This window comes from Mya arenaria, chromosome 10, assembly GCF_026914265.1.
Source record: "Mya arenaria isolate MELC-2E11 chromosome 10, ASM2691426v1".
NCBI lineage: Eukaryota > Metazoa > Mollusca > Bivalvia > Myida > Myidae > Mya > Mya arenaria.
Window position 1 is genome coordinate 49,856,788 of NC_069131.1, and position 14,320 is coordinate 49,871,107.

At 38.1% G+C, this 14,320-nt stretch overlaps 1 protein-coding gene across 2 annotated transcripts in view; it reads left to right on the forward strand.

Moving 5' to 3' along the window:
* The window catches only part of LOC128204211 (tetratricopeptide repeat protein 38-like), a 30,456-nt gene extending 16,843 nt beyond the window's left edge, over window positions 1–13,613 (forward strand). The window contains exons 10-13 of one of the 2 annotated variants that reach the window (XM_052905597.1): window positions 6,162–6,327; window positions 7,910–8,066; window positions 9,966–10,039; window positions 10,857–13,613. In XM_052905597.1, coding sequence (XP_052761557.1) covers window positions 6,162–6,327; window positions 7,910–8,066; window positions 9,966–10,039; window positions 10,857–10,941 — 482 coding nt within the window. In that variant the 3' untranslated portion in view covers window positions 10,942–13,613. The remainder of the gene's footprint in view (window positions 1–6,161; window positions 6,328–7,909; window positions 8,067–9,965; window positions 10,040–10,856) is intronic. The other variant, XM_052905598.1, reaches the window with a different exon arrangement.
* The last annotated feature ends 707 nt before the right edge of the window (window positions 13,614–14,320 follow it).

A 14,320-nucleotide genomic window follows, 5' to 3' on the forward strand; every position in this document is an offset into this window, starting at 1 on the left:
TCCGTAGGCCATGTGACATCAACTATGACTCTGTAGGCCATGTGACATCAACTATGACTCCGTAGGCCATGTGACATCAACTATGACTCTGTAGGCCATGTGACATCAACTATGACTCTGTAGGTCATGTGACATCAACTATGACTCTGTAGGCCATGTGACATCAACTATGACTCTGTAGGCCATGTGACATCAACTATGACTCCGTAGGCCATGTGACATCAACTATGACTCTGTAGGCCATGTGACATCAACTATGACTCCGTAGGTTATGTGACATCAACTATGACTCTGTAGGCCATGTGACATCAACTATGACTCCGTAGGTTATGTGACATCAACTATGACTCTGTAGGTTATGTGACATCAACTATGACTCCGTAGGTTATGTGACATCAACTATGACTCTGTAGGTTATGTGACATCAACTATGACTCCGTAGGTCATGTGACATCAACTATGACTCTGTAGGTCATATGACATCAACTATGACTCTGTAGGTCATGTGACATCAACTATGACTCTGTAGGTCATATGACATCAACTATGACTCTGTAGGTCATATGACATCAACTATGACTCTGTAGGTTATGTGACATCAACTATGACTCTGTAGGTCATATGACATCAACTATGACTCTGTAGGTCATATGACATCAACTATGACTCTGTAGGTCATATGACATCAACTATGACTCTGTAGGTCATATGACATCAACTATGACTCTGTAGGTCATATGACATCAACTATGACTCTGTAGGTCATATGACATCAACTATGACTCTGTAGGTCATATGACATCAACTATGACTCTGTAGGTCATATGACATCAACTATGACTCTGTAGGTCATGTGACATCAACTATGACTCTGTAGGTCATATGACATCAACTATGACTCTGTAGGCCATGTGACATCAACTATGACTCTGTAGGCCATATGACATCAACTATGACTCTGTAGGTCATATGACATCAACTATGACTCTGTAGGTCATGTGACATCAACTATGACTCTGTAGGTCATGTGACATCAACTATGACTCTGTAGGCCATGTGACATCAACTATGACTCTGTAGGTCATGTGACATCAACTATGACTCTGTAGGTCATGTGACATCAACTATGACTCTGTAGGCCATGTGACATCAACTATGACTCTGTAGGTCATATGACATCAACTATGACTCTGTAGGTCATGTGACATCAACTATGACTCTGTAGGCCATGTGACATCAACTATGACTCTGTAGGTCATGTGACATCAACTATGACTCTGTAGGCCATGTGACATCAACTATGACTCTGTAGGTCATATGACATCAACTATGACTCTGTAGGCCATATGACATCAACTATGACTCTGTAGGTCATATGACATCAACTATGACTCTGTAGGTCATATGACATCAACTATGACTCTGTAGGTCATATGACATCAACTATGACTCTGTAGGTCATATGACATCAACTATGACTCTGTAGGTCATATGACATCAACTATGACTCTGTAGGTCATGTGACATCAACTATGACTCTGTAGGTCATGTGACATCAGCTATGACTCTGTAGGCCATGTGACATCAACTATGACTCTGTAGGCCATGTGACATCAACTATGACTCTGTAGGCCATGTGACATCAACTATGACTCTGTAGGCCATGTGACATCAACTATGACTCTGTAGGTCATGTGACATCAACTATGACTCTGTAGGCCATGTGACATCAACTATGACTCTGTAGGCCATGTAACATCAACTATGACTCTGTAGGCCATGTGACATCAACTATGACTCTGTAGGCCATGTGACATCAACTATGACTCTGTAGGTTATGTGACATCAACTATGACTCTGTAGGCCATGTGACATCAACTATGACTCTGTAGGTCATGTGACATCAACTATGACTCCGTAGGTCATGTGACATCAACTATGACTCTGTAGGCCATGTGACATCAACTATGACTCTGTAGGTTATGTGACATCAACTATGACTCTGTAGGCCATGTGACATCAACTATGACTCTGTAGGTCATATGACATCAGCTATGACTCTGTAGGTCATATGACATCAACTATGACTCTGTAGGTCATGTGACATCAACTATGACTCTGTAGGTCATGTGACATCAACTATGACTCTGTAGGTCATATGACATCAACTATGACTCTGTAGGTCATGTGACATCAACTATGACTCTGTAGGTCATATGACATCAACTATGACTCTGTAGGTCATGTGACATCAACTATGACTCTGTAGGTCATGTGACATCAGCTATGACTCTGTAGGTCATGTGACATCAACTATGACTCTGTAGGTCATGTGACATCAACTATGACTCTGTAGGTCATATGACATCAACTATGACTCTGTAGGTCATGTGACATCAACTATGACTCTGTAGGTCATATGACATCAACTATGACTCTGTAGGTCATGTGACATCAACTATGACTCTGTAGGTCATATGACATCAACTATGACTCTGTAGGCCATGTGACATCAACTATGACTCAGTAGGTTATGTGACATCAACTATGACTCTGTAGGTTATGTGACATCAACTATGACTCTGTAGGTCATATGACATCAACTATGACTCTGTAGGTCATATGACATCAACTATGACTCTGTAGGTCATATGACATCAACTATGACTCTGTAGGTCATATGACATCAACTATGACTCTGTAGGTCATGTGACATCAACTATGACTCTGTAGGTCATGTGACATCAACTATGACTCTGTAGGTCATGTGACATCAACTATGACTCTGTAGGTCATGTGACATCAACTATGACTCTGTAGGTCATGTGACATCAACTATGACTCTGTAGGTCATATGACATCAACTATGACTCTGTAGGTCATGTGACATCAACTATGACTCTGTAGGTCATATGACATCAACTATGACTCTGTAGGTCATGTGACATCAACTATGACTCTGTAGGTCATGTGACATCAACTATGACTCTGTAGGTCATGTGACATCAACTATGACTCTGTAGGTCATATGACATCAACTATGACTCTGTAGGCCATGTGACATCAGCTATGACTCAGTAGGTTATGTGACATCAACTATGACTCTGTAGGTTATGTGACATCAACTATGACTCTGTAGGTCATATGACATCAACTATGACTCTGTAGGCCATGTGACATCAACTATGACTCTGTAGGTCATGTGACATCAACTATGACTCTGTAGGTCATATGACATCAACTATGACTCTGTAGGTCATATGACATCAACTATGACTCTGTAGGTCATATGACATCAACTATGACTCTGTAGGTCATATGACATCAACTATGACTCTGTAGGTCATATGACATCAGCTATGACTCTGTAGGTCATATGACATCAACTATGACTCTGTAGGTCATGTGACATCAACTATGACTCTGTAGGTCATGTGACATCAACTATGACTCTGTAGGTCATGTGACATCAACTATGACTCTGTAGGTCATGTGACATCAACTATGACTCTGTAGGTCATATGACATCAACTATGACTCTGTAGGTCATGTGACATCAACTATGACTCTGTAGGTCATGTGACATCAGCTATGACTCTGTAGGCCATGTGACATCAACTATGACTCTGTAGGTCATGTGACATCAACTATGACTCTGTAGGTCATATGACATCAACTATGACTCTGTAGGTCATATGACATCAACTATGACTCTGTAGGTCATATGACATCAGCTATGACTCTGTAGGTCATATGACATCAACTATGACTCTGTAGGTCATGTGACATCAACTATGACTCTGTAGGCCATATGACATCAACTATGACTCTGTAGGCCATGTGACATCAACTATGACTCTGTAGGCCATGTGACATCAACTATGACTCTGTAGGCCATGTGACATCAACTATGACTCTGTAGGCCATGTGACATCAACTATGACTCTGTAGGTCATGTGACATCAACTATGACTCTGTAGGTCATGTGACATCAACTATGACTCTGTAGGCCATGTGACATCAACTATGACTCTGTAGGTCATATGACATCAACTATGACTCTGTAGGCCATGTGACATCAACTATGACTCTGTAGGGACATCAACTATGACTCTGTAGGTCATATGACATCAACTATGACTCTGTAGGCCATGTGACATCAACTATGACTCTGTAGGTCATGTGACATCAACTATGACTCTGTAGGTTATGTGACATCAACTATGACTCTGTAGGTTATGTGACATCAACTATGACTCTGTAGGTCATATGACATCAACTATGACTCTGTAGGTCATGTGACATCAACTATGACTCTGTAGGTCATATGACATCAACTATGACTCTGTAGGCCATGTGACATCAACTATGACTCTGTAGGTCATATGACATCAACTATGACTCTGTAGGTCATATGACATCAACTATGACTCTGTAGGCCATATGACATCAACTATGACTCTGTAGGCCATGTGACATCAACTATGACTCTGTAGGCCATGTGACATCAACTATGACTCTGTAGGCCATGTGACATCAACTATGACTCTGTAGGCCATGTGACATCAACTATGACTCCGTAGGTCATATGACATCAACTATGACTCCGTAGGTCATGTGACATCAACTATGACTCCGTAGGTCATGTGACATCAACTATGACTCTGTAGGTCATATGACATCAACTATGACTCTGTAGGTCATGTGACATCAACTATGACTCTGTAGGTCATATGACATCAACTATGACTCTGTAGGCCATATGACATCAACTATGACTCTGTAGGTCATGTGACATCAACTATGACTCTGTAGGTCATGTGACATCAACTATGACTCTGTAGGCCATGTGACATCAACTATGACTCTGTAGGTCATGTGACATCAACTATGACTCTGTAGGTCATGTGACATCAACTATGACTCTGTAGGCCATGTGACATCAACTATGACTCTGTAGGTCATATGACATCAACTATGACTCTGTAGGTCATGTGACATCAACTATGACTCTGTAGGTCATGTGACATCAACTATGACTCTGTAGGCCATGTGACATCAACTATGACTCTGTAGGTCATGTGACATCAACTATGACTCTGTAGGCCATGTGACATCAACTATGACTCTGTAGGCCATGTGACATCAACTATGACTCTGTAGGTCATGTGACATCAACTATGACTCTGTAGGCCATGTGACATCAACTATGACTCTGTAGGTCATGTGACATCAACTATGACTCTGTAGGTCATATGACATCAACTATGACTCTGTAGGCCATGTGACATCAACTATGACTCTGTAGGTCATGTGACATCAACTATGACTCTGTAGGTCATGTGACATCAACTATGACTCTGTAGGTCATGTGACATCAACTATGACTCTGTAGGTCATATGACATCAACTATGACTCTGTAGGCCATGTGACATCAACTATGACTCTGTAGGTCATATGACATCAACTATGACTCTGTAGGTCATATGACATCAACTATGACTCTGTAGGTCATATGACATCAACTATGACTCTGTAGGTCATGTGACATCAACTATGACTCTGTAGGTCATGTGACATCAACTATGACTCTGTAGGTCATGTGACATCAACTATGACTCTGTAGGTCATGTGACATCAACTATGACTCTGTAGGTCATGTGACATCAACTATGACTCTGTAGGTCATGTGACATCAACTATGACTCTGTAGGTCATATGACATCAACTATGACTCTGTAGGTCATGTGACATCAACTATGACTCTGTAGGTCATATGACATCAACTATGACTCTGTAGGTCATGTGACATCAACTATGACTCTGTAGGTCATATGACATCAACTATGACTCTGTAGGTCATATGACATCAACTATGACTCTGTAGGTCATGTGACATCAACTATGACTCTGTAGGCCATGTGACATCAAATCTGACTTTGTAGGTCATGTGACATCAAATCTGAGGTGAGATACTTTTTTATGAATACTGGCCCTGGTGTCCTTTTTGAGGGGCCAGGGAAATATATATGATCAAACTCTTTTAAGTTGGAAACAGACACCTATATACTCCATAAGACAGCTATCATCTTTTGGGCATATGAATAGGAAAATCATTATTCAATTTGAACCTTGTACTATGTTGAATTCGAAATTGCAGGTTACGACATTGGTAAGCGCTGGTCGTCATGTAGAGACGTAGCAAGTGAGCACCTTGATCATCACATGATGTCATACGCAGATTTTCACGTGCTTATGTCATTTGTAAGGGGAGGGGACAAGGAGCTTACTGACAGAATGATTTCAGGAATCAAGGAGACTATCAGGTAAGTTTAAATTAACTTTTACATTTACATTCAAACCTTGTTGACTCGAACTCGCTTGGCTCGATTTCCTTGTTGGCTCGAACTCGCTTGGCTCGATTTCCTTGTTGACTCGAACTCGCTTGGCTCAATTTCCTTGTTGGCTTGAACTCGCTTGGCTCGATTTCCTTGTTGGCTTGAACTCGCTTGGCTCGATTTCCTTGTTGGCTTGAACTCGCTTGGCTCGATTTCCTTGTTGACTCAAACTTGCTTGGCTCGATTTCCTTGTTGGCTTGAACTCGCTTGGCTCGATTTCCTTGTTGACTTGAAATCGCTTGGCTCGATTTCCTTGTTGACTTGAACTCGCTTGGCTCGATTTCCTTGTTGACTCAGACTCGCTTGGCTCGATTTCCTTGATGACTTGAACTTGCTTGGCTCGATTTCCTTGTTGACTCAAACTCGCTTGGCTCGATTTCCTTGTTGGCTTGAACTCGCTTGGCTCGATTTCCTTGTTGACTTGAACTCGCTTGGCTCGATTTCCTTGTTGACTCAAACTCGCTTGGCTCAATTTCCTTGTTGGCTTGAACTCGCTTGGCTCGATTTCCTTGTTGATTCAAACTCGCTTGGCTCGATTTCCTTGTTGACTCGAACTCGCTTGGCTCGATTTCCTTGTTGACTCAAACTCGCTTGGCTCGATTTCCTTGTTGGCTTGAACTCGCTTGGCTCGATTTCCTTGTTAACTCAAACTCGCTTGGCTCGATTTCCTTGTTGACTCGAACTCGCTTGGCTCGATTTCCTTATTGGCTTGAACTGAATGTAAAAGAGTGATTTTCTTTATAACATATGTAAGCATTCCCACTTGGCTTAAACTCCCCGAGGCTTGAGGTATTTTCCCCAGTCCCTCTGAGTTCGAGCCAACCGGGTTTGACTGTATCTTTCATTTCATTTCTTGTTGGAAAGCCTATTTAAACACTATTGCAATAGTTCCATGGAGCGGTGAGCAAGAAAATATCTCGATGAGCCCTGAACACAACAATCGTCCCATAAGGTAGAAATACTGTGTTTTCTGCAGCTTTCTTCCAAATTAAACACGGTATCGTATCCTTCATAAGAACCATTTTCTATATTTGTTCATCCTTTTTGGTATTAATCGTGGTACTGCTAATTATAGATTATTTAACATTGTTCTGTACAATACAGATATATATTTGGATGAGTACACAGCTTAGAAATCTGTCTACGAGTCCAAATATATTCAGTATTGTACAGAAAAATGTTAAATGACCTTTTTATTTTATACCTATATAAATATTATCCCAAATATATTCTGTATTGTATAGAAAATGTTAAATTACCTTTTTGTTAGATATTTTCACCTTTTCAGGGGTTTCTGTCTTTATCATAGGTTTAACATGGGACCTGTGAATCATAAAATATGGGAAAAATATGGGATATTTGTACGCTTGTGTCCCAATACGGAGATATCTTGTATGGTCACATGGTTCAAAAGAGCGTCTACGATTGGACGTATAAATTAGGTATAGAATAATTTGGGAGTAAGAATGGATGTTTAACACATTTATACATCGGATATCTTCATTGGCAGGAACGATGAGGGTGACATTGCCGTAGATTATAAAGAATTGACGTTGCCCGTCATGGAAGCCCTGATGGCATTTGACGAGGGGGAATATGACACGGCGGTGACAATAATGAGGCCCCTGAAGTATCAGATGAGCCGCATAGGCGGCAGCAATGCTCAGGTATAGTGTGTCACATGATCAAGTTTTATATTAGAAGGTATGTCCAGTAAGTTTTTGAATGATAAATTGTTTGTATAACTCAGCAAAAATGATCATTAATTGGAAACAGAGCCAAATTTTAGTCAAATGGAAAACTTGCAAGAGTAAAGTGTGCATAACTTAACATGTAATATATCCATTCATACATCAATGTTCAAACTATCACTCAAAACCTACCAGCAGTTTCTCAGTTATGCTTTGGACATTTTTTTAAAGCATTCAAATTTGTTGTGATATCACATGCAAAAACATATTGTACAAAGAGGTCTATACAGTATAGGTGACTGCCAATGCAGGAAGCAGTCTTTTAATCTTTCAATATTTAAGTGTTAAAATAAAAGTAAGAAGATAATAATGAAAGAGGGTAGGATGGATAGAAAGAATAGAATAGAAATAGAATAAATAGAATAGACAGAATAGATAGAATAGATAGATAGAATAGATAGATAGAATAGAAAACAGATGCCATTTGTTTTCATGGAAGTTTATTTTGTTGTTGACTAGAGCTGTTTCACGCTCTATTTTTTGTCTAAGTTTTACATAGTTCAAAAAGGATGTAAAGGTTGGTATAGTGTTTCTGTTTTTCATGCTAAATATAAAAATGCCGAAGAACTTGGCTTCAAAAACAAGGGGCCCATGCTCTACTGGAATGGGTCTTGGTCATTTGGTCAATCCAGAGGCTGATGGTACAGGTAATCAACACTCAACATGATGATACTTAACAAGGCAAGGGAGAAAACCAAATGCAGTCAGTACAAACTACATTCGGAACTCCTTGGCCATTTTTTTCAAAAACAACCTCGGATGTATGCAGGTACATCAGTTTAAGTAGTTCGTAAAATTTTGAATTATATTATTAATTAAATGTAATATTTTAAAGTTGGATTAATTTATCTAAGTTTAAATTGATTGCCATTGAATTGTATAATTGCAAACATAATTAAGAATCCCAAGAGTTAAGTCACAAAGTTTAACTGCTAAATAAAATTACTATGCGATCTACTTGCAGCGGACTTAAACGTACCACTTTTTGAGTATGCGAACCGTCCAAATACATCCGAGGTTGTTTTCGATAAAATGGCCGAGGAGCTCCGAATGTACAAACTAGTAAAACAAACTGTAATTTTCACCTGTTGAATGGGAGTGTGAAAGACAAAAAAAAATACAGCGACTGAATACAGGTTGTCTCCCTTAGGCGGTAAATTTTTACTTGGCAACAATACCCATTCTGATAATTTTAAGGGCCATAATCCAGTAATGCATGGGCCGATCTTGCTGGTTTAAGAAAGGAACTGAGCTCTTATGGATATATAACTACCGTATAAATTTGATAAAGATACTATTGAAACTTAAGACTTGATCACGTTCATTAGCAAATATTTACACCTCAACTTCCATTCCTTAAATAACCTGCCTTTCAGCAATTGCGGTTATCATGCGATGAACGCAACATCTTCGCATATTTCTGGATCGCGAATCACGCATAACAATATACATGAAAATTATTTATCTTCTTATTGTTTGTACTGAATTACTGTAAGGTTTTCTTAAATAAAATGAAGTATTTTTTTAACAATTCTTGAAAAAAATAATGAACTCTTGGTGTAAATGTAAGTAATGAATTGCAGGATTGATGTCATTATCAGGGATATGAACGCAATGGCGCTGTTCAAAGTATGCATGGAGTCCTTCGGACTTCACACATTTTAACCACCCCAACTGCGTTCATACCACGATGATGACATCAATCCCGCAATTTATCCCTTAAATGTTTACAGATGCACACATCAATGGCAAACACTGCGCCATCACATGGCCTTTTTCAAGCAGAGCTAAAAATGAGCCCTTTGAATATTTCAGAGGGATGTATTCAATTTACTCACCATCCATGCAGGCATAAGGTCAAAAAGTCCAGAAAGCCAGAAATATGCCAGGTATGTGTTATTGATTTATTCAACATATAAGCTGAATAAGACTGATAATACATTACCTCATATGATTAAAAGAGTTTGTTGAAGCTGTCTCAGCTGAGTTTACCCATTTAAAAATAGAGCATGTTATGGTTTCCCAGTTAATAGCGTGTATATTAAGCATGTGAAAAACACTTGATTAGTAGAGATTCATATACCAATGCTATTTTTCTAATTGACTGGTTATTACATGGAAGAAAAACTAGTAAATTTCAGTTTGGAAAAATACGCAAAAACTGCGAAAATACATGTGTTGATAAGGGATGTGATACATCAGTGAGATTCAATGCATTGCGCATATCCACTAGGCTACTGTGACATTCAGAATCAGAAAACAGTGCACGTTTGACTGTAATGCAAAACTATCAGATAAAAACATGTCCTTATTTTATGTTTTAATGACTTATTCACCATCAAATTTGTGTTCATGCTCTTCCATATTGAATAAGGGACCATAAAAATGTTTTTCTGGAGAAACAAAGAACACCATCTTAACAGTTCTCCTTTTTTACATGTTTACATGTTTTCTCCTTTTATCGACACTCGCTGGTATGAATAAACGTCGTTCCCAGACAGTACCGAAGCTAAACACAAATACAGACTCCAAATCAACACTTTTATTTGGGTCAATAGAAAAAAGGGGGTGGGCGGAGGATGAAAATCAGTTAATTTATAGTCACCTTATATATATTGTATATTTCTTTTTATTTTCCAGCAACCTGCTTATGGAGAAAAAGCAGCTTCACCTTATATATATTGTATATTTCTTTTTATTTTCCAGCAACCTGCTTATGGAGAGAAAGCAGCTGAAGGCAGAAAGTCCTTTGGCAGAAAGACTGCTTCAAAGGATTGTGCTTGCCCACTGAATTGTGAAATATGCGGACAATTTATTATGGTAGCAAAAACTGTATTCTGCTTCCTATATCCTGGAACCTGCGCTAACATAATAGTCAAGTTGCCATATGTAACAATTGTTGCATAATAATGATACACACACACAAGTTATTTTTTTAATATTTTTATAATCTGACATAATCATTTAATGTTTTAATTGCTTGCTTTGTATCAAAGCAAAATATATGTTTATGAATAACACTTGAAGTTTATATTACAGGTGAGTTATAAAAACAGGAATGTCAGAGGTGTTGTTTGTACATTCACTAAATTTTGACAAAACACTATTTAAACAGTCGCTGTTTATCCCTATTATTGATACCTATCAAGTTGTTCAAGTATGTGCCGTAAACTCTTAAACTTCTCTTACTATATTAAGTGCAGCAACAACAGCGGCCATTTCATGTTTCGCTAGGTTTGTTTAGCAAAGCCTTGTAGCAGGGTTTTTTAATAACGCTTAAACCAGCCTTTTGCCAAAATTAATGGTTCAAGTTGGCTTTTTACCAACATAAAATTTACCAATTTTTGTTTAAAAATATTATCAAAACATAGGGTAACTGGGTGGTACCATTACCATACCAGATTGTGTTTATTGAATTTTACACTCATAAATTTTGGTTTTGAATTCTTTCTTCTGTCAACCTTGATCTGGTTTTTGGAGAATTTTTTTTTTTATTCCCGGGGATATTGTCATTGATCCTCCGCCAGGGGACTGGGGGAAAGGGTTGGAATTCCAGGGGATACTGATCCCCCGCCAGGGGACTGGGTGGAAGGGTTGGAATTCCAGGGGATACTGATCCCCCGCCAGGGGACTGGGTGGAAGGGTTGGAATTCCAGGGGATACTGATCCCCCGCCAGGGGACTGGGTGGAAGGGTTGGAATTCCAGGGAATATTGATCCCCGCCAGAGGACTGGGTGGTCGGAATTCCAGGGGATTTTCCCCTGCCGGGGGAAATAGCATGAACATTTTATGTATAATACTTTTAAAAGTTTTAATATATGCTTTTTAATGTTATTGATTGTTTAAAGACGTTTCCAGGCATTCATTGCTTTATAGTATTCAAATATATGTGATATATGTAAATTTTGCCTTTACATAAAAAAGATGTTCTTGATTGTTGAGATATAGTTATATCAGTTATATGACTGAAACACAAATAAATGCATAATTTAATGGCAACCAAGTTATCTTTAAAAAAAAAACATAAAAAAGATACCATTTATAATTTTACATCTTTTGTTCACTAGAATAAGCTTATAAATAAGTCCCATCTTTGGTAAAACCAACAGGCAAATTCAATTTTAAAAATTGTAAGTTTCAAAAATAATATTTTATTAAACTTTAAGGCAGACAAGCACAAATGCTTTTATGACATTATAAAGTACAAATAAGTGACAAACTTTTTGAACTGTATTTTTATAACAGTATCAGTTTTAAATTGCAAAAAAAGCAACAAAAATAAAAGGCATCAGTTTTATCTGATTTTTTTTGTCACAAATTGAGATCCCCTTTTTCTTAATTTGTTATACAAGTGCAATTTGAACAATTTCAACTTTGACTTTTGTATTGTTGTGATAACTTCATATATTTGTGTTACACTTGGCTGCCTTTTTAATGTATGCATTTATTTGTAGTGCAGTCATGCAGGGATGTGATTGACCTGGCAGCTGGGGGGCTGAAACATTTTCGGCCATGGGTTTATGGGGCGCTCTTGGGGTCAAAAGCGCACTGCTGTAGAAGAAAAAATGGCTTTTAGAAGCTCTTTTGAGGGTTCTCCTGACTTTAAATTTGAAGCAAACTGGAATATAAACTTAAACAACAGAAAGCAACAAAATAAAATTAAAAATTCAGGATTTTTTTATATTATTTTTTTTTGGGGGGGGGGGGATCTCAGGGGCCATTTGAATCACATCCCTGTCATGTGTGTGTTAAGCATTATGTACGATAGTTCTTGTATTCATCCAACTGGTTTATATTATTTGGTATATCTATGCTTTTTACAAAATCAAAAAATTTAGTCTGGTCTGGTTCTGCTATCTGCCCTCCCCATTCTCATTCATCAGAGGTTTGATAATGATAAATCTAACCTCTGATTCAAATGCTCCAAAATCGAGTGCAAAACCATCAATAGATCATTTTCTTGATATCATCATCGACCAATCAAATTACTCGTTACATTAAGCATACTTAAATATTCAACACTGACCATCGATACTCTGTTTTGCTACTAATTTATTTTTTCATTACTTCGCAAGGGGGAGGACATAATTTTGTTTCATGCAAAACATTAAGTGAGAATAATGTTTTCAAAATTTAAAGAAATAGCCACTTACCAGGCAAAAGTTGGTACCAGAATCGGTACTTTTCATTCTAAATCCGCCATTTGTTTGCCATGAAACATTTTACTCGCTTAATGTTTGCATGAAATGAAATTACGTCCTCCCCCTTGACTTCGGTCAAGTTAATTAATTATTCGTTTTGATACAAATAAGGGTTTTCTTAGCAAATATCTTTTTTCATGTACGCTTAGCATCATCACTCTGGTTAACAAGAATGGCCCTCCCTAGCATGGTATTTTTTTAAGTGAACACACTGTCACAGTGTGTGTACACCACATGATAAATTGCGTCATAAATGCTACGTCGGAAGGCAATATTTTGCTTTGAATAAAGACTTTGAACAAAGATAACTTTACTATTTCTTCACCATTTTAAATGAGACATAGCGCAGTCTACGCCGCTAACGGAGCCCTGCCTTCGGTCTTTTAATAGAGTTTGATTGAGGGTTTAGTTTCTTAAAACACTTCGACAAACCTTTTCACGGAGCACTGACAAAACATTATTTTGGAAACAGGTTTGTCGAAGTGTTTGATGTAACTAATGACCTTATCAAACTTCGGTAATAAAACGAAGACGGGGCTCTTTAAGTGGCATAGACTGCCCTTTGTTTTATTTTAAATGGTGTAGTATAAGAAAAGTTATCTTTGATTAAAGTCTTTATTTTAAGCAAAATGTTGCCTTCTGACGTAGCATTTATGACGTAATTTATGACGTGGAACACACACACTGTGTCAGTAGGCCAGAGAAAAATCATTCTCATCCTGATTTATAAAACAACAGAGCCACGAAGGAAACACCGTTCGGGTCCGTTATTTTTCAGTTTAAAAAGGGACACTACTCAATAATTACTAAAGCTAGAATTAAGGGCCTTGGTGCCATGGCAATAAGTTTTATTTTAATATCTTTAACAGTTTAAGAGTTATGGCCCAGTTTTAAGATGTTGCCCAAGACCGATAATTACACCAAGGCTATAACAATACCTCTTCTGAACAATGGACAACCAAAAAATTA